At 37.1% G+C, this 21,276-nt stretch overlaps 2 protein-coding genes across 6 annotated transcripts in view; both read right to left on the bottom strand.

Annotated features, from left to right (window-relative positions):
* Positions 1-21,276, bottom strand: part of LOC118742618 (serine/threonine-protein kinase N) — a 131,729-nt gene that overhangs the window by 17,222 nt on the left and 93,231 nt on the right. For all 5 annotated transcript variants that reach the window (XM_036474828.1, XM_036474826.1, XM_036474829.1 and 2 more), the window contains one exon: positions 1,930-3,297. In XM_036474828.1, the coding sequence (XP_036330721.1) occupies positions 1,930-3,297 (1,368 nt within the window). The remainder of the gene's footprint in view (positions 1-1,929; positions 3,298-21,276) is intronic.
* Positions 4,741-10,729, bottom strand: LOC118742619. The gene is made up of 4 exons (XM_036474831.1): positions 10,100-10,729; positions 9,549-10,019; positions 8,466-8,786; positions 4,741-7,217 (listed from the first exon to the last, which is right to left on the bottom strand). The coding sequence occupies exons 1-4, from the start codon at positions 10,502-10,504 to the stop codon at positions 5,475-5,477; spliced, it is 2,940 nt and encodes a 979-aa protein (XP_036330724.1). The 5' UTR covers positions 10,505-10,729; the 3' UTR covers positions 4,741-5,474.

The raw sequence follows: 21,276 nt of genomic DNA, 5'->3' as shown, positions 1-21,276 counted from the left end.
TTAAATTTAATTTTTGAATCGCCAAAAATGACATAATATATCCCAGTGTGCGTCTGGGTAGAATCTGGATAGTAGAAGTTAAACCTGCTACAGTGCCAAAGTAACGCAGCTGGAGCTTTTCCTCTGCAATGCGTGAGAGTTGTATACCGACGACGATATTCACGGGGCGAAGATGGTAATCTGGTAATCTGTGAATATCGTTAATTGACTATTTACTGCCTATGCAGTATGTTCATGGATATGCTTTCTGGCGTGCCTAGGTGGAGGTTGTGGTACCAGGTAGTTCTTGTTTGGGTGCTCAGAAACTGCTTGCCGGTACTATTTATTGAAGAAATGTGAAATAATTCATATTCGCCTTAATTTTTTTGTGGTGAGTTTTATTTACGCTTTGGATATTGTCCAGAAAATGAATAAAGTAAAATTTCATCCCGAAAACGAAGAAAAAACTATAGATTTAGTTAAATCGCAAGAATTTTTTCTGTTCTTTGTTGCACATATCAAAAAACAGCGACAAAAAAAAAACGTTGACAGAACGGAATTCTAGGTATTTAATATTGTTTTAAGATTTTCGATCAACTATTATAAATATCTGAGTTTGGTTATTTTGTTCAGAAATAGAAATTATATATCGACCTTGCAAACCATTTTTTCAAAGTCTTCTCAATTGTAGAGAAATTTTAAAGAATTCGTAAAGACTTTATTCTCATTTTTTTAATTTTCTAAAATGAAATAAACTCGGAAGAAAATCGGTAAAACAATGAAAATAAAGCCGCTAATTGAAGAATTTCTTGCAGATTTTTTTCAGAATTTCCTTTATTTTTCGTAGAGAAATTTTTTTACGAGGTCGTGTCAACCACTTCATATAATTTTTCTTTAAAGATTCGTAAAGATTTACACATTTTTTTGTATCAAAAATAAAACAAATTTTTCGAGTGTTATTTTTTCGCTATGTAATAATGATTATTTTGTGCACTAATATTTTTTGATCAGAAATATTTTGGGCTATTTTTTATCAAAAATTATATTTATTTTTGAGTTAATTTTTTTTTTATCGAAAATTAAGTAATTTCTTGAGCGTTCTTTCATCACTCAGAAATAAAAACTTGTTTTTAAATTTATTTTCTGATAAAAAATAAAACTTATAAAATAATGATTATTTTTGATTATTTTCTTTGCCCAAAACTTTCTACAGTTGAAACATGATTTCAAGCATAACCTTACAGAATGTTTACATGAGGAATGAATGAGCTAAATACAAGATCCGAGATGGATAAAAATGTGGCATGCAACAAAGAGCTACAACCGCCAGCAATAAATCAAACTATTCTAAGTGCTCCTAAAAAAATTCAACCTACGCACTCAAACGAATGACATACAGTACAACTGAGGCATAATATTTTTATTTAGTTGTAGGTAAAAATATGCTCATTGCTATTTTCCTCACAAATTTAGACTATAGAATCCTCTCAAAGATGTAATATTTTGACTGCTAAGTATCGACCTATGTAGCTCATGAAAGCGTTGTTAACTGTTTGTAAAAAAAAAAAGAAGTTATCAATATTATTTCAAAATGAATTAGGTAAATTTGGTTAAAATGTTAAAATATATTTTTGCACCAAAAATATGCCAACACCGGAACATTGACAATTACATATACGAGTACTTACGAGTATTACGTCTAGACTCTAGATATTTACAATAGCCTAACAGAAGAGAGCAACAACAAACACCAAGTTTACTGAATACAGCAACGGATTTACACAAACGATTGTACTGCACAAAATCTACAAATATTAACCAAATACTAAACGAAAATGCCAAGTTAAAACTAAAATAAATTTAATTTTTAAAACCATGACGATGTAGTTTTCTATGGTTTCTATGAGTGAAGTTTTTGTTGTTGTTGTGTGTGTGTGCTCTTGTACTTACCTCGGGATCGAGTTTTGGAGGCGCAGTGCTCGGTATTGGTGGAGGCTGTGTCTGTGTAGGTGTTGGCAACTTCGATGTGGGTCTTGAGCCCATGGACAAACCGCCGCCGCTGGCAGGTTCTGTCGACGCTGCCGCCGCCGCTACTGAGCTATGCTTGCCAGCGATTTGCAATTGTAAATTATTGTTTTTCGTAGACAAATGCTGTTGCTGCAGCTGGTTTTGTTGTTGTTGCTGCTGCTGCTGTTGCAGAGACTGTGGAGATTGTGAAGGCACTTCCGGTGGCAGCACTGCAATACCCTGCATCGACAGTGGCCGCATGCCGCTCAAACCGCTCACTTCGGGATCGGGACATTCTCCGGGTGTTTCGACGTGTTCGTGTATGCCCGCATCGGGGTCATACTCCAAATTGCGTGCTTGCTGCCCTGGTGAATAAGGCTCCGGCTCGACATCGATGGTACCAGACGAAGGCGAACGCGAAATTGGCGATTCGCTGTCGCGTGAATTGCCACGTGGCGTACCTTCGGCGGCTAAGTGTGAACTAGAAGGCGTATTGCGCTTCAGCAAACGACCCCAGGTGGCCACATTGATATTCATCTGCTTGGCACGTGGTATATTCTTTACCTGTTGCTTATTGAAGATCATGCGCTGCCGACGCAGTTTTGGTTTTTGCGATATCATTGGATTAAGGAATTTAATCTCGGCAAAGAGTAGACCTTGTGGCTCCAATTGCAGTGCCATGCCGTGCCGTACATCGTCAATGAATTCCTCTAATCTCAAGAATTTTACGCCACACAGCGAACGCCAATCGTGCCAGTAAACGCCAATCTCCAGCTCACGCGAACGATCTAGATCGATGGAGAAGCGCTGATCCCATGCCTGTTGTGAACAAGGCTTCCAAGAAGTTTGCCCTACTGTTATATTGTCTAACTTTATGACCGCCATAATTTCCGAAGACGTTTCATCCTTGACTGAATAACTTTTCGAGCTGCTACGCGATGTTACACCTTTCACGAAGCTACGCAAATCACCAGGGCTGGAGTTGTTGTCTTTGTCGCGTCTCGAGCGGCCAGGCACATCTTCCAGCAGGCCCTGACAACCCATCAGGCGCACTTCCAACTTACCCGAAACGCTGGCGCAACGCCCCAGTGAGACTTGCTGATACGGCTTGCCGCCTAGTAAGCCACCGTGGAAGGGCTGCAGCGACGTGTAGGTGACTGGAATTGGAGACGAAGCCTGCTGAACTGACTGCAGCTCGGATTTCAATTGGTGGGCGGCTGGTGAATCTACTGGCAATTCCAGACGCCGCAAGTCAAGTGAGTGCCGGAGAAGATCCAATTTACGCGACGATTCGCTAAGGCGTATGTTTGCCTAGAGTCATGGCGAAAAAGAATAAAATCAATTAGAAATCTTTTAAAAAAAAAATTACAATTATAGATGTATGGAAATATGTATGTATATGGCCAGACATGCAAAAAGCCTAACGTTTTTGGATTGGGTTTACCTTGAAATAGGTCAGAAATGTCGTGAGTGACATTCATAACTGAAAATATTCTGCTTTATTAATATTTTTCATTTGAATTGCTTTCGTGAAACTGGCTGTAAGAAAGAGTTTATCTATATTACGATAATTATATTTTGATTATTCGAATACCTGACAATATATTTTAATCTGATGCGTGGCACGTTAAATATAAATTTTTTTCCAAAAAATAAACTAATAAATAAAAAAACAAATGAAGAAATTCAAGAAATAAAAATTATTGAAAAAATTTCATCAAAATTGAAAAAATATTGCAAAAAAAAACAATAATTACAAAAATATATAAACAAATAGAAATCAGGTATAAAAAATATATTCTAATATACTTATTCTAAAAATCACGTCTAAATAGCAGCAGAATAGATTGATTGTAGTTGAATTGACATATGAAAAAGTGGACAAGGCAAAAACAGTTTACTGTTTTTCCAGCATAATTAATTTTTCATTAAAAACGGACTCAAGCTCAATAAAATTGCTGAATATGATTTGTTATTAGACCAATAAATGTCAAAAAAGCAAATCTAATATCCAGTTTCACCAATCAATTTTAAAATTTATAAGACTGCAAAAATTTAAAATGACAATTTTGTTAGGAAAATTTTTCTTTTTTGAAGTCGATAAAAAAATAAAAAGAATAAAAATAAATAAAAAAATTAAATTAAAATAAAAAATTAAAAAAACATAAAAACTTGAAATAATGTTGTTTTTTATTACCTACGTATAACAAGGTTAAAAAAAAAGAATTTTTAAAAAATTTATTTTTTCTCCACAGGTAAATGTTAATATTCTGGCGGTATTACTTCAACTTGCGGAAATGGAAGGAAAATACTTTCTCCGTTATCCTTGAATTATTTGCTGCAAAATATCACCCAAATACAAGTCCGCATAAAACCAATGCTGTGTTTAATACATAATATATGTGTAATAAGGTGGATCACTCGCCATGCAAAAAAAATAAAATATATGGTACGATTTTTCCGTCGGATTTATAAAATTTACTATATTTTAAGGCCTCCACGAAAATATTCCAGAATAATATTAAGATTTACCCGAGCTGGACCCCAAAAATCTAGTCTTTTATAAATAAAATTTTATAAACGGAATGGAAATAAACAGAGTTTTGGAGTTATTGCTAAATCAGCCAGTTCACGCAAATCTTAAAATGTTTCCTAAATATTTTGCCAAACGTCTAAAAATATTATAAATTTTATAATGCCTATGCTGTTCATTCATCAGCTCGTTACGGCATATCATTATAGAAGCAAGTGCAATGGTGTCTCCTCTGTTGAATCGCAGAAACGACAGATATCGTTCGACCAGATTCATAGCTTGTGCAGATGTCCTCTTAGTCTGCAGTGTCCAGTAAGGATGCCTGTAATGATGCTTAAGTTTTGTTTAGGGAGGTTAATTAAAAGTTTCTATCTTTTTAGATTCCATGTGACCTGGCACCCACAGTAGCTGTTCTTATAATTCTGCTAGAGCTTTGAGGTTATCATGCACCCAAGGACTAAAAATGATTTGACCTAAAAGCATGAAAATAATAAAACATTACCGCCGCACATTTTATATATTAATTTTATTTGGTACTTTTACAATTCAGCTGCGGATATTGAGGAACTTTTTTAATGCAAATAAGTCTCTCCATTTTCTTCTTAGCATTTACACAGATATTAGTATCAGAAATAATTACTTTAAAGTTTGGGTACATTAAATTATTAGATATATTATTAATCATAATCTCGGTTTTTTAAACAAATAAAATGGATATGTGTCATAAATATTTAGGTATGTTGTTAAAAGCCTTCTTAACTATTTTACATAGGTAGAGAGAGAGAGAGAGAGAGAGAGAGAGAGAGAGAGAAACGACATTACATTCAGACCTAATCGTACATTCATTTATGTAACTTAAATGCATTATCATTTTAGATAAATCAATTTCGGTTAAGACTAAATCTTATTTTAAGACTTGGCAGTGGTGTGTTCAATTTCAATTTCCTTCCTTCCATCATGTGGGACGCCGTAGAATAGGCCGCTCTCCCAACGAGAAAGCACGTCCGCGCACCTGAAAACGTTCCGCAAGCCAACGCTGACAGCTCTCACATGAACAGTTAGGATTCTTAGTTGGGCCCACGTGATGGCCGGGTTTTCGTGCCGTACTTACCACTGCGCCAAACTTTTTCGCCTTCAATAAATGCTCAGCAGTGTAGCCCGAGTAGGTCGTAGAAGCTTCGCTAACCGCGGGACTATCATGCTTCATTTCGAACCGTCGCGCGATCATTGGCGACTGGCGGAATGTTGCAGCTGAAGTGGTTGTAGGTGGCGCTTCACTGCCGGATCTTTGAAATGTCGGTGTAATAGCACCGGCGACCGTTGTTTGTGGCGAAGTGCAATAACTGCGATCTGCCGGCGATGAAGTACCGTGTGTTGACAGATTATCGCGTGTTTCACTCTTCCAGCGCTGCAAGTGTGGTTGATAGCCTGGATAAGGTGATTGTGCAGGCACTGGTGATACTTCCGACATTACAGCTCTTACTGGTAGTGTTGGTGGCATTTCTTCTATAGGGCCATGCTGTTGATTCTGCGGGCTCGGAGAGGTAGATGGGCCGAAAAACTGCAAAAAGCCGGGTCGATTACGTGGAAAGTGCGATGTCTGCTGCAGGTAGGCCGGCGAAGAACGTTGTGCAGCAGAAGTAGTTGACGCTGCACCCGGATACGTATAGTAGATGTCAGACGCCTCTGAAAAGTTTTCAGATTCAGATGGCAGTGTATCGTGCCGCGAAACAGGCGTAGTAAATGGTGAGTTGTGGTGCGAGCTTACTTCAGATATCGGCTGTAAGAAAGCAGACTGCATATGACCACGCACCGGAGAACCCGATAAGGCTTGACATCCACCACGTGGCGGCTCTTCTATAGAAGATGTGCGTGACCAGAAGCGCTCCATTTGTTTTATACGTAACCGATCGGTTGTGTTCTCGTACTCGAAACTATCCGATTTTGCCAGTGAATACATTTCTTCCTGATCATCACCCTCTTTCCAAGAAGAGTCAGCGGGGTACTCAGCTTGCGAAGAGGTAACAATACTTGAAGCAATGCTGCTGCAAGTAGCATCACGTACAGTAGAACGCGACGAGTTGGGGTAATTTGAGCTGATTGCATCGTCACTAGGTTGACGCATGTACTTTTGACGAAGTGCCGCCAATTTCGCTGCGCGCTGATCGCCAATGTGTTTGCGAAAGAGTAGCTGCTTGGACTCGGATACCTCCTCTGCAGTGCTGGATTTAGTGATGGCATGCCCTAAATTTAAATCGCCTGCTTGCGGGGCTTGTGTGTGCGCTTGCTCCACTGACCGCTTTTCGGTTTGTTGCCAGCGGCGTGGTAGTGTCTGGCCGGTGATGTGTTTATGCTTCAGCAGGAGCTGTTCGTTATCGAAGACAGTCTGTGGCGTGGAATTTGATTCTAAATCATGATGTTTACTCGCATTTTCCTCATCGGAACTAATCGATGCTTCAGCATCGGCATTATCACCTTCGTCTTCGCCTTCAGCGCCCTCTTCCTCATCTTCTGATCCAGTGCAATAAACGTCAATGTGAACAGTGCGAGGTTTCTTCAATGGCTCTGTAGAACTCGACTTTTGTTTGGAGGTGAGTGCTTGCTGCTGTTGTTGGGAGCGTGTCTGTTCGGACATTGTTGGTATCCGCGGCATTGAGGCAGACTTGAATGTATGCGATGGAGACGTTAAAAACGAAGGCTGCGCGCGAATAATTTGAAATAAATTGGAGATGTTAATAGATTTGAAGTAAAGTTGTGGCAAATCAAAAACCGTATTGCTGTTCGTTCAGTACATTCAGTGAAGGTAAATAGGCTTTCACCGCCCGTCAGTAGATCGTTATTTAAGATTTATTTCTTTGTGTCTATATTTTCTTTCGTAACGACACCCTGTATATACACCTCCCACCGACAAAGGTTGATAACTAATTTCAAGAACATTTACCATAGCCACAAAGAGAAGTATGATGTTTTGGCGGCAGCCCTTATCGAACGACATGTTAAGTAAGAACTGGGGTCTACGTCTTGATCTTACGTATGTGCATGATTCGCTCAATTATTGTATACGGTTCGCTAGTTGGGTGGAAAGCCGTGGAGACGAACTTATGTATTATATAAATACCCACAATGTAACCCAGGGTACAAAGGTTAGCCTGCAATGCGCTTACTGGGGCGATTAGATCATGTCCAACGGAAGCCTTGAATGTCGTCTTTTCATATGCCAGATTGCCCTAAATTTTAAGGGAACTGCGTGTGTGGTAAGAACGTAAAAATTCTAACAACTGTACTCTTGAGCTCAATATCTCCATCTAGCAAAGTTGAAGGCTTCTGCTTTTACTAAACGCTTCGAAGCTTCTGTGTTTACGAACAGCTGAAAATGGATTGCGAAGAGAGTGTGAGCTCCCTTCTACTACTTGTGGACTTTAATTGGAAAAATGGGCCTCGGGTCAACTCAGCCATGGCTGGTGAAAAGTCGGAGCTTACATTAATTTGAGGCCATTCTGGCCGAGCGTATAAGACCTGTATGCTCTTAGTTTGAATAACTGATCTGACTTAGCCAAAGAGATATGCGACCAGGGAACCTTTGCTGCTCTTGATCACTCCACTATTCAGGAGCCGCATGATAATATCTTATCTGTAGAAAAAGGAATTAAACCACTTGAAGATGAAAGACATTGACATAGAATTGTTCGCCGAAAGCGGAATTGTGCGCCTAATGAAGACAGTCAAAAAGTGAAGCAGAAAAAACCACCCATTCTAGCCTCTCTGGTAACCTTGTGGTCTGAAACCTTTACCTTTTTCCTCGTAAAAGCGACTATGCAATGCAGTACTCATCTCATAAGTATGTATGTAAGCATGAGTAAGCAGTAATCAAAAGTTTTGTCGGTCATACTTGGTCAAGTCAAACGTTTGCTCTCTTGCATTATGCAAGAAAGACAAAAAAACTTACCATAAATGAGTTTGCCTCGTCCACATAAGAATCACCGCCACCAAAATGGCTGCTGGGCGCCTGGAGTAATCCTTCTGTTGTCGCGCGACGTTGCTCATAAATCTTACGTCCTTTCTGCTGTTGCTGGTGCTGTTGTAGGGCTGCACACCGATCAATTGGACTACGACTATTCGCATAACGACGTCGTTCATATTCACGTTCTCGTTCTTCAAAGTATTTCGTTTCCGTATCGCTTGTTTGTGAAAAGGCATCTCGTAAAGCCAATACTTTGCCAAATGCGGCCAAATTCTTCGAACCGGCAGATGTTGTAGAATCAATCGACTAAACAATTGAAAAGCAGCAAGCCATAAAATCAAATATAAACAAATACAAAGTTGGGCATAAGGCAACAAAGAGTGGGTGAGGGTGAGGAGATATCGAGTACCTTTGAATAAGTAATTTGGATACTTTCACAAAATGAGCAAAACAAAATGTAATGTTCCAATAAAAACTATAAGACTCATGTTAACCTACTGTTCGATGCTATTTCTTGCCAAATGCGAATGAACTCCCAACGCAAGTGCAAAATCATCATCAGTTCTGTGGATCAGTATTCTGTACGCTCGTACGAGTTTAGATAGCGTGCCAATTTTCGCGAACACGTTTTGCCAATGAGGCGAAAATTAAAAATAGCATTGTGCGAAAATGTTTGTTATAAAAACAACAACAATGTTCAATAATCATTTATTGTCTTCAAGTGACTGCTGAGCGCACTGAGCAAAATAATTAATTATACATACATATACATATGTATGTACATATATGCGAAACCGGCTGATGAGTGGCTAAACGCGGGAGTGTGAGATCCGCTTAGACAGCATGGAGATTAAAGCGGATAAATCACAAAAATGCTTGCTATGGCGCGTGTTGGCGCTTAAGTACACATGGAGACAGATGAATAAGATTGAGTAGAACAGATAAGCCACCCGCGGATTCGAGTGTTACCTGGGCATTAAGTAATAAATTCTAAGTAGAATTTCCTCACCAACTCTATGCGATACCATTTTATGCTAATGCTGTTGTTTGCGCTTTTCTTTAAATTACCCTTTGCGGTAAAACAGTGTACGACGCCGTTGTATTGAATACAAATGGATCAGCCTCTTCTTCAGGTATAAAATCCGTAGCCGTTGCCGTTGCCGTTACATGAGTTGTCGTTCCGCCTCCTCCTCCGCCGCCTCCTTCGCCGCTACCGCTGATTAAATCATCATTTGCCGCTGCGTCGAACGCTGCGCTTGACGCTGCATCCGCAGGTAAGAAGTCTGCAACGGCTGATACAACAATGTTGCATGTACTGCGACAACGTGTACCGTAGAGTGCGCCCAATGTGACGCCAGTCCCATTCGGACCGCTGCTTGCGGTTTGCGGCTGGCGTTGATAGGGTCGTTGGCGTTGCTTTGAAGTATTCGAACCGCTGAAAGCGGAATCACCGCCGCCTAAATCAGCGTTAGTTGACGAGGTTGTCGAACGGAAGCTTTCGTGCGGCTGTTGCTGCCAGCGGCGAGTATGTTGCGCGGTCTGCGGACAAAATCAAAAGCAGTCATACACAAATCATTGATTTATTTAGTTACGCATGCAAGCGGAGTGAGTGTGCTCACCTTTAACGGCGTCGATTGCCGTGATCCACGACTGGCAAATGAGTTACGCTTGTGTAGCGTTGATGAGGAAGAATTATCAATATCCACATCATCTTCGGGTGGCAGAGTGGAATCAAATGTGGACCACTTGTATACGACGCGCACCGGATTAACGGGATCATTTGAGCTAAATTCACGCTGCACTTTCTCGCCGGCACGTGCAAATGTTAGTTGTGCGCGTACCGTCCACTCTGCGGTCAGTTCATGTGGCTGCGGTGGCAAAGATGTTGCGGCTTGAGGCCGCCGTTGACTCTGGCCAAAGTCTGGCGAAGCACCAGCGCCTGCCTCTCCGTGTTTGTCGTCACCACTGACGGTATGGCGGGGCGCTTTACCCGGTAAGCCCGACTTCGCATCATCATCACTCATAGTCGCTGGAACGAAACCGGTGTTATTTGTCGGCACATGTGCATTTGTGTATTGAAATGTGACTGTTTTCGAAGTCAATCAATCACTGCGATTTTATAATTTTCGATTTTCATTAATTATTTTTCTACACACAATTACACTTTTCTCTAATAGTTTTTCAGCACACATCTAATTGCAGTCAATATGAAGACTTGGTTTTTATAAAATGGAATATGTTTTTTTTTGGATATAAAAAACATACAACTACTTCAGAAAGTTTCCGACAATTTCCCATTTATTTCACTTTGGTTTTTTGTTATTTCATTTCATGTGAATAACTAAAATGATCGCGCACGTCTATACAATTCACTGTCAACTTAATTTCTTAATTAAAACATCCACCGGCAGCAAAATGAAAAATTCTTTCTATATTAAATACTTTAAATACTCCACATCACATTGCACCAGCTTCATCCTTACTCATTAATTTCATCGACATCGACATTTTATGAAAAATTCGCATTTCATCTGAGTCAACTCTAGAGGAGTTTCGTCTTCCACCATCGATGACCACGGCTAAGAGAAGCAATAGCAGAAAATCCGAACGGCCAAAATCTCAGCAAAAATTATGGATGGAACACATGTTAAGTATCCATACGATCCTACCACCGTACAAGCTAACAAAAAAACTGTCTTCCTCCTTTGAAAAATAAACTACATTTTTCAATGACACCTACACTGGCGATCAAAAGTGAGTGCATGGTCATTTGGTTAAATATTTGCTTTGTTTTTTTCAAGTTTAAATTTTTTATTTTTTGTTTTATAAAAATATGTTTAGTCTGAATTTTTAGAAAAATTCTGGGTATGGGATGTACCTCCTCGGTAATGTAATTGTATTAAAATGAATGTAAGTTTAAAGCGGCTGAAAAATCGCGTTGATTTTTAATGATGGGGTCATGGGGTGACTCCGCATGCGGGCATACATACGTTAGGCACATCTGAGTTTATCCTACTCAGGCTGGGGTTTAATTTGTTGGGAATATCCAGAGCGGAGTTTTGCCAGGATGATCCGAGTCTCCCGAGGCAGACAAAGTTCTGTCTCGTCCAAGTCGGGTGATTGTGTTCCGAAAACTGCATACACAGGACGGGAATTGTTGCACATTGAAACCGACGTCTTGTGAATGAGGTTTATGGCCTGGCGGTACGTTGTCGGGTCCAGTAGTTCTTTTATGAACATATCGTCGATTAAAGTACAAAACCGCGTATCGTCATTCTGCAAAACCGCGTAACTGACATTGGCTGCCAAAAATTGGATTTGCTCACACAAGCTCTTGGCTCAATCCTTATCTATTCGTCCTGAAATATACTAGCCAGAAATGCGATTGCTTTACAAATAAGAGAACCATTTTGAAATATGCGTGTTTTTACGCTCTAGAAAATAATTTCTACAACTTCACATACGCGGTTTTGCATTTTGCTGATACGCGGTTTTGCATTTTGTTGATACGCGGTTTTGCACTTTGAACGACGATATGAATCTCGGCGGTCGTTTCTTATAAATGCCTTTTGACGTGCCTTGGCGAGGGCTCGACCACAAGCAGATGTCTGTACGGGTGTCCATGTCGGGGGCGCCTAACTGCATGGATCTGCTTGCACAGCATGGTACTGTACTTCTTGACGAGGAGCATTTGGACCTCGTCAAGTAGGTGGTCTTCTGACGACATCAAAAGATATCCCGTGGCTGTCCGGAGTGCCGTGTTTTGGCAGTTAGTTGAATTTTGTTTACTGTTTTATCAGGAACATTACTTGCTTCCATTTTTATTAATTAGTTGAGTAATTAAAAAAATAATTTACGCGTCATTCGAATAATTTTTCTTTGAATAAACTTAATTATTTATAATTTACGAATAACGTCTTTCGAATAAATTTTGCCCAACTCTGTGGTGTGTTAGGGTGATAACAACTGAGCTCTGGTGGGCAAGTACGGGGTACTTGAGGTCAATGAACTTTAAAACAAACAAAAAAATAGCCTCGAGACAAAAACATCGATATATCATACTTTATGATCCAAAATGCCGAATATATGACGAAAAATTTAAAAAAGGGGTCAAAATAAGTGTTGTAAATTCTAGGGACGTGATTGGGATTTGAGCCAAACTAACAGCTTTTTTCTACTAATTAATTAAACTATTAACCGAACCGAAATTTTCCACAAATCTTTGATTTGAACCGAGAACCGAACCACATTTTATAAAGGTCGCTTCTAGCAATTTTTAATAGACAAATTTTCGCCACTTTTTATTTATACTTTCGTTAAATATGGTAATGGCATGTTTGTTTACTATCTGACCATTTTTTTCTGTTTCTGTAGTTTGCGGTTGCTGGGGTGTCAAGCATATACTTAAAAAATATAATAATAATTAGGCTAAGCACATAAAATTAGAGAAATTGTTTGCAATAGTTTAGCTATTTTGAAATTTCCTCAGCAACAATAACCAAAAGCAAAAGCTTCCTGTGTGCGTAAGAAACTACGTATATTTGCCAAAAAAATAAAAATATAAAAAACAGTTTCGCCCATAATAATGTGTTTAAAAATACAATATTTTTACGCATTTTGCAACAACATCCGCCCCGTCCGACAACAACAGCTGCTATAGCTTTCAGTTGTGATTTCGCTGCCAACAAAACCACTCTCGTTTTTCGTTTACAAATTTATAGCAATTTAAGATTTTTTTGTTTAATATACATATGTACATATGTATGTACGCCTCAAAATACTAAGTATTTATTTTACAATTTTGTTGGCAAGCAAAATGGCTAAGAAATATTTACATACACTCAGTACACCTGAAATAAAAGGCTAACACACATTTTTATTAGCTATGCTATGTTAATTTGTATTTTTCTTGCACTCATCGGCATTGCATTGCATTTTTAGAACGCAAGATTATTTTAAATTACAGGTGCAAATGTTAGAAATTATGTTTCGTAGAGAGAGAGAGAGAGAGAGAGCGAGCGAGACCGAGCGAGTGAGAAGAGAAGTAGCTGGGTGGTGAGGTGAGGGGGGCAATTCGACTTTTGAGGTCACATATAAAAATAAATCGCCGTCAACATATGCGAATATGCGTACATATCTACAACATTGCTACATAGTACAGTGGTAGTCAAAACATAAGGAACTTGTGCCGAATATTTTACAAAAGCTGACCAATACTAGGTTTTAAGGTAAAAACGGTTTTTCTTTTGGCTTAGTACTGAGAGAGTATGTAGGACTTTTTCATCAAAAATAAAATAATATCTACTTACAACTCCGTTATTATCTATCAATGACAGAGCTTTGTATTGGCAGGGTATTTACGTTATTAAATTGCTAAAGAAACTCAAACGAATAGCTTTCCATTCGTCATTCTATCCTGTGAAGAATTGCTCATATTTGATGAAGTTTTTACAGTAGACCTTGTATGAGCTTTGATATTTAGGCCGATCACTTTAAAACTTGCTATCTATTCCTCATCAAAGACAAGCATAACAACTTCGAAATGTTTTATAGAAACCCATAGATCCACAGAAAACACAGCCACAATTCCTTTTTCGCTTACTACGCGAACTTTCTTCAGCTTTTTTATGCTGCTGAAATTAGTTTTTAGGACATTCGATTGGAATTTTATTGAAATAATGTTTTGTCGAGCATACCTCCGAGTCAAATAAGAATGATTTCAATTTACTAAAATATCAAACCAATTTATAAACTAAGCAAGAAAACTTGCTACAAAGTAGTAATAAGTTTACTAGTTTTTGTAAACTATAAGTAAAATCTTCAAAAGCGGCAGCTATTTCAGTCAGTCCCGAAAACATCTAGAGTTGCAGGCCTGCCAACTTGACTCCAACCGCGCCATTTTTTCCCCTATTTTAATTCAAATGACAGCTAATTTTTCAAATAAGGCACAAGTTTATACTACTAGTCTTAGTATCTCATTTTGGCGTTTTTTAGAAATGTGGGTTTTATTTTATTGCTCAATGGGAAGGAAATTAAATTTGTTAAAAATAATGGCAGCTTATTCTGCACTGCAATTTTTTCTATGTGACACATTTTTTATCATCAATACGACACCAGGTTCAATAGTAAAAATAGTGAATAGTTATTTTTGAATATTTCAAAGTGCAATGAGCCGACTAAATATCAACTCAATATTCAAAGCCAGTACATATTACTCAAATAAGTCATAAGATATACATACTATGTAGATCGAATTTTATAAACGTAGATGTAGTTCCATACCCTGCAGTGAAAGGCCAAACCAGTCAGTAAAAATACTAGCTCATTAACTAGTATGTGCTAAAGCGATGGTACGGCAGTTCGACAATTTCGAAGAACATAAGCGTTCAGCGACATATGCCTTTGAATTATCAAAACCAAACCTAAAACGCAATTGATTGATTTTCTTACAAATGTCGGCTGTGGCACCACTTGAATACTATCGGTTCAGGTGCCTGAGATCGAAGGTTCGAGTCCACTTGGAGGTGGTTAAGATTTTTTTAATTAAGTCAATGTAAGGAAATATAATTATTTCAGCTTAAATATAAATATATAATTTTAAAAATTAATTTCATTGCAGAAAAAACATGCACATTGAAAGACATACTTGTGTCATAAAACAAGAAATTGATAAAAAATATATATTTTTCTTATTAAAGTTTAAAATTACAATAAAAAAACGTAAATTAAAAAAAATTAAAAATAAATATAAAATAAAAAAAATAAATAAAAAAATTAATTTATTAAAAAAATAAATTAATTAAAAAAATAAATTAATTAAAAAAAAATAAAAAAAAAATAATAAAAACTAAATAAATTTAAAAAAATTAAAGAAAAATAAACTAAAAATAAAAAAAAAAACTAAAAAATAATAATTAAAAAAGAAACAAAAAAAAATAAAAAATAAAATTCCTGTGGTAGGGATTGAACCGCGGACTTCAGTAATACTACGCCAGTGCTCTGCTCTGTCGGCCATTGCGACTGTTGGAGCGCCGCGAGCAAAATGCCATACTTATGATTTTCACGGGCGATGAATTGGCACACACGATCTCATCAACCGGTATGATGCTACTACTATTTCTACTAGCAGATCCTGATGCATAGCCTGACAATTGACATCGCCATGCTAAAAATACCAGTCGCTAACATTGAAAATGGATGGAACGTGCTGGGCTGGGCATTGGGCTGAAAAACAAATTGGTAGTATTCTAGTTCACAACTAGTAGTAGCTTTCCCTGCAGGGATATGCTTTGACATGTACTGTATGTATCTATGTAATACTATGTATTATGCCTGTGCGTAACATAATGAAAGTCAGCACAAAACGTGTTTTTATGCGATCGACCAAATAAATGTTCGATCATTTCATAGCAATTGACGGAAGTGCATCCTGTATAGTTTCGTCCACATCTTTTATTTTGTAATTTTTAGCACATGTTACATAAGATCGCATATGATTTCGACATTTCTGCGAATTTTGATTATTTCATAGCGAATAACAGAGGTACTACTTGTCGTCAGTCTATCAGTCTATGGCGCAATGTGGAAGAATCAAAGCGGAAAAAGGCGATCGGGGAAAATTATGTACGAGTATTGGTTTGAAATCACTAAAAAAAAAAATGTAAACAGTTGCGTTTCATTAAATTAGCACACAATTTAGCTTAGAAAGAAATGCAAACAAATAACTTTTTGTTCAGTTTTTCTTCTTTTTTAACACTCTGAAGCGTTTAGTTTAGCTGCCGGCAAAAGCCATATACATTTAGTTTTTCTTAAATTCATTTGAATAATTTTTTTTTCGTTTCAAAATGTACTATGTACATGTATTTATGTATTTTATCGTTGAGAAGGATGTTTTAATTATACATGTGTATTTATTTTTATAGATGCTTTACAACATTACGCACAAAACGCATATAAACGCACAAGACAACGCACAACACGGACATGCAAAACGTTCTCAACAACACCACGGCACGAACACAACTAACTGTCCGCCGAGATCAGTTTGACAAGCAAACAACAATGGCAGGCAAGCAGGCGTTGAGCAGCTAGCGAAAAGCGTCGTGAAAATCTTAGTTGTTTAAAAATTTTCTCCTCATTATCGTAAGTATCTAAGGAAAATTTAATGTGTGTGTTTAAAAACACACCCAAGAGCGAGAAAGAGAGTAGGAGAGAGAACGTTTTGCATGCTAAAACCTTATTTGAAGATAGATGAAAGTTTTCGATGGTAAAAATGAAAGGGAAAACCAAATTGCTTAAAAAATATATTCTCAAAAGATAATCAGGCAGCTTCTGCAATTCACTTCCGACTGAATTTCAACCCCTGCCCATTTGAATTCAAAGCGAATTAGATTGAAATTCACTCGGAAGTCCCCGCCTGAATAAAGGTTCAGCCACGTTTTGTGCACTTGTGTCCAGACAATTTTTAGAATTTATAATGGACAATGCCAATTACAACTCGTGCATATTCCTGAAGAAAATCAAAGAACCATTCTAGTTTTAATTTAACTTAAGGTGGTAGGTACATTACATATATACATACATATATCCAACTTTAAGATTCGCCTGTAAATGCCGAAGATATGGACAAAAGTTTAAAAATGCGTAAAAATAGAATCTCTAAACATTATGCAAAACTATTAAATTTGCACACTAATTTGCAACTTTCTTTTCAGATTTTTTAGAAAAATTCTAGTTAAGCAGTTCTATAACCCATTCAATTTTAGTTTAACAAAGGGCAAGTTCGAAGTTGCTAAAAAATCGTGTTGATTTTTGGAATTTTTGTGCGGACGGTCTCATTATTTTCGCATACAAAAAAAAAAATCGCACATAATTTTAGGGTAGAAGGTGCGTGAAAAAAATTGCCAAAAATCAACACGATTTTTTAGTAACTTCAAACTTGCACTTTTTTTATAGCACTGTGTGTGTACAGCACGTCGATGTAATCGAGCATCCACGGCACTTTTTGCACTTGACGAGTTTTAGTTATACCCGACTCTGGCGCGCTACCCGGCGGCCCTTTTTTGCGATAGTATTGCCCTCACCGTTACTAATACATATCTCGAATATAAGCCAAATCGGAAATAATATTTTTAATAACTCGACTCCAGCGCCACCTGGCGGATCAAAATGTGAATCTAAACTATCCAGAGACCCACTCAAACAAACACAAAAAATTTCTTTAAAATCGGTTCACTCAAACCCCTACTGCAGCAACTGTATGGAGGATGATGAAGTGGAATCATCACAACATCTGCTACTCAATCAGCTGCGCAGCCTTCGATAGCTTAAGGTGAGGTCTGATACTCACCGCCGATTAGCTTTTGGGGATAAATATTAGTGGCTTGCGGAGCTTTGATACCAGCGAAAAGTCTACCGCGAAAAAAATTAAAGTCTTATATCTAACTTATAGGCTGGTTTGGCTGCTTTTTATAATGTATACTGGTTATGTAAACAGAAACATTTTTGCCAAAAATGATCTCGTTAGGTGGCGCCAGGGTCGAGATATTTTGAAAAACTGTATGTATGCTCTGATTTGTTTCACATTTGACATGTTTAGTTGAAAAGTAGTAGGACATAGATTTGCAAAAAAATGTTTTGCAATTTTGTAATCGAAGTCAAAATCCACTTCTGGTTATTGTAACGTAACGCCAACGCGTATGTTTATGTTTAAATTGCTACTCCCAACAGTTTTTTTTTTTACTGAATAAGGGGCCATTTAATTTTTATGCAAATCTTTTCTGCAAACCTTTTTAAAATTTTGACTTTTTCAATTTTTTTTTACATTTTGCATATTGAATTATACACAATACAATACGTACATTAAGAGAAAAAGAAAGTCAGCAGCGAATAAATACTTAATTCAGTATGTGTACATTAGGGCGGGTCAATTTGTATGGGTGATTTTTTTGACTTTGCGCGTATAGCACAGAAGGATTCTACATGTAATTCTAAGGAAATTTGCCGAATAAACCATGGATCTAAAGTCAATTTGAAGTTTGCCAAATTGCGAAAATAATTTTCTTAGCATTTTGCTGTAGTGACGTAAAAAAGTACTCAAATTTTGTATACAAATATGCTCTTTGGGGTTTTTTGGTATGAGGAATTCATTTTTGCACTTGTATTTTTCTTAAAACTTCCACCAGAGGACGCAAAAGTGAGAATTTTCACATATTCTTCGAAATCTATTTTTGCAATTTTGTAAACTCCAAATTGATTTTTGGTTTCCTCAGCAAATTTGCTTAGAATTACGCGTAGAATCCTCCTATGACATACGCACATAGTAAAAAAAAAATTGGCCCGCCCTAATGTACATACTATGTGCATTCTTAAATGTAGGTATTGTAGAGAAGCTAATAAAATCAAAACTTCTTTTGTTGTTGTTGTTGTAGCGGCTACAACAACTTCTTTGAGAAGATTTTATGAGAATTTAAGTGCACTTCTGCACGTAGTATGCATGTATTAGGGATGTTGCGAATGTGGAATTTCAGACATCCGCCGATGCGAATGCGAATGTCAAGTACTTTGAAGAGATAATATATTATTAAAAAGACTATGTTCCCATTGAAGTACGTGAGAGATCAAGTAGAAATGGGAACTTGTATGACTGTCCATTGATATCTCGGTTATACAGTTTAAGGAAAAAATTGAAAGAAAAAATTTTAAAGACACTTTCACTTTCAGTTCTGATACACAAATACTCCTATGTGCGTTGCATAAAATTTTGGCTACCATTTGTCATTTGGTTTGCCAGATATATGTACGTTTTATCAGTGCACTTGCACAACATTCGCATTCGGAAAAGCTCTGAATGCGAAAGCGAATGCGAATGTTAAAATTAATGCGGTAACCCTGGTACGTATTTATATATATAGGTATGCATGTATGTACATATGTATGTAGGTCACAAGGTGAAGAGAGCGGAAACCGCCACCGCAGTGTGATCGACAAAACGGAGTTCAAAGAGAGTGACCGCAAACTAAGTACAGTGGGCCATAGAAATAAACACAATAATACATATGTATGTACATATGTACATGCATGCATATACACTAGGGTGGTCCAAAAATGCATGTGAAAAAGTAATGTCGGAAATTTTATACTCCCACCCCCTATGATTGTTCTCTACCGAAAAAATATACCCCTATTTTATTTTATTTTGAAATGAAAAAATATTTAGAGGTCGCTCAAAGCGCCCAAAATTTTCCAGGTATTTTATATGGGGAAAAACTTTTCGTGGAAATGGTATAGAATTCTTAAAAGTCAATATTTTTCTATCGGAAAACTCTGTTTATCTGCAGAAGATTCCCAGTAATAATACCCAATTGTTTATTTAACAATTTTTTCATCGCAACTATAATTTATAGGTCCGCTGAAAACTCACAAAAACCCCGGCAAAATCAAAAGGGGGACCAATAAAAAATCGTTAGTATTAAAAAATGGTTAAATAAATATTTGGGTATTATTATTGAAAGACTCCTGAAGAGAACCAGAGTTTCCGATCCAAAAATTATTAATTTTCAAGAATTCTTTACCATTTCTACGAAAAGTTTTTTCTCTCATATAAAAGTACATGGAAAATTTTGAGCGCTTTGAGCGATCTCTAAATATTTTTTGAGTTTAAAATAAAAAATAGGGGTATACTTTTTTTCGATATAGAACAATCCTAGAGGGTGAGAGCATTACAATTCCGAATTTACTGTTTTTGGACCACCCTAATATACACACATATGCAGTTGTAGTGCATACATATATGTTCGTATGCTTAGATGCAATTTTTGATAGGCAAACTGCATGCTTTGTTAAGTTCTCGGTATCATCCCAATGAGCAAATGAAAGCGATGCACCACCGAACACCGAAAGCAACTGAAAACAATTACAGCATATAAAAAATTATGAATAAACATCAATGAACAGTTGCCAGATGCCACAGGCTATATGAAGCATATTTACATATCTACATATTTTTGTTAAGAAAAAAAAATATGTTTACATGTTGCTTATGTTTAGCTCTGGCAATGAATATTGCAATCGAGACAGGGCAAATCGAAAGTACTCAAGGTATAGCAATGACTGGCATGCTGTGTTTTCTATCACTGCTATGCATGTAGTTAGTATGAGAAATAAAAATGATCTATTTAAATTTATAGGTGCATAATGTAAATATTTACAGGTACGTATATCCAGACTATTAAACAGAAATGCATGGAAGGAAGAAAAAGTAATGGGAGTAGTAATGTAATATTGTGGCACGTGTGTCATCTAACCGACATTCGTGCAGTCTATTGGTACGGTGACCATTCGTACCGATTTTGGCAGGTCAGAACCGACTTTGAGAAAGTTGTCCCGCTGAATATTTTTTAAAAGTCGGGAAATATTAGAGCAAATCGCACGAGTTGTTTTTGTTTTTTAGTGTCACTCCCTTTTCAAACCAACAAAAAGAGCTAAAGCATTCTTCTTGCATTTATTTCAATCAATGGAGTTCCAAAAACACGTACAATAACAAAAAAAAAACAATTATTGAACACTTATTACCTTAGGTGAAAAAGTACCAAAATTGCTAATTTTTTCATTGTCACTCAAAAAAATCAAATAGAATGTTCATCCTAGAGGCAATGAAAGTTGGCATTATGCATATACAACATACCTGTGGAGTATCCAAAGTGTGCCAACAAATTAAAAAAAAAAACAAAAATAAGTCAGCATGCAGAATATTTGTCGCAGCTATTTTGTAATTTTCGATATTTAACGATTTTTT

The sequence above is a fragment of the Rhagoletis pomonella genome, unplaced genomic scaffold (genome assembly GCF_013731165.1).
Source record: "Rhagoletis pomonella isolate Grant_MI unplaced genomic scaffold, Rhpom_1.0 Rhpom_scaffold_00007, whole genome shotgun sequence".
NCBI classification, from domain to species: domain Eukaryota; kingdom Metazoa; phylum Arthropoda; class Insecta; order Diptera; family Tephritidae; genus Rhagoletis; species Rhagoletis pomonella.
Note: the sequence above shows the minus strand (reverse complement) of the source record. Positions and strands in the feature narration are given on the sequence as shown.

Bases quoted from the DNA above. Each gene is read 5' to 3' on its own strand.
- LOC118742619 (XM_036474831.1), bottom strand. From the start codon at position 10,504: ATGAGTGATGATGATGCGAAGTCGGGCTTACCGGGTAAAGCGCCCCGC. The intron at 8,787-9,548 runs GTAATTTAAAGA...TCAATTGTTTAG, and splicing joins ACACTGTTTTACCGCAAAGG to TCGATTGATTCTACAACATC. The intron at 7,218-8,465 runs GTAAGTTTTTTT...ATTCGCGCGCAG, and splicing joins ACGAGGCAAACTCATTTATG to CCTTCGTTTTTAACGTCTCC.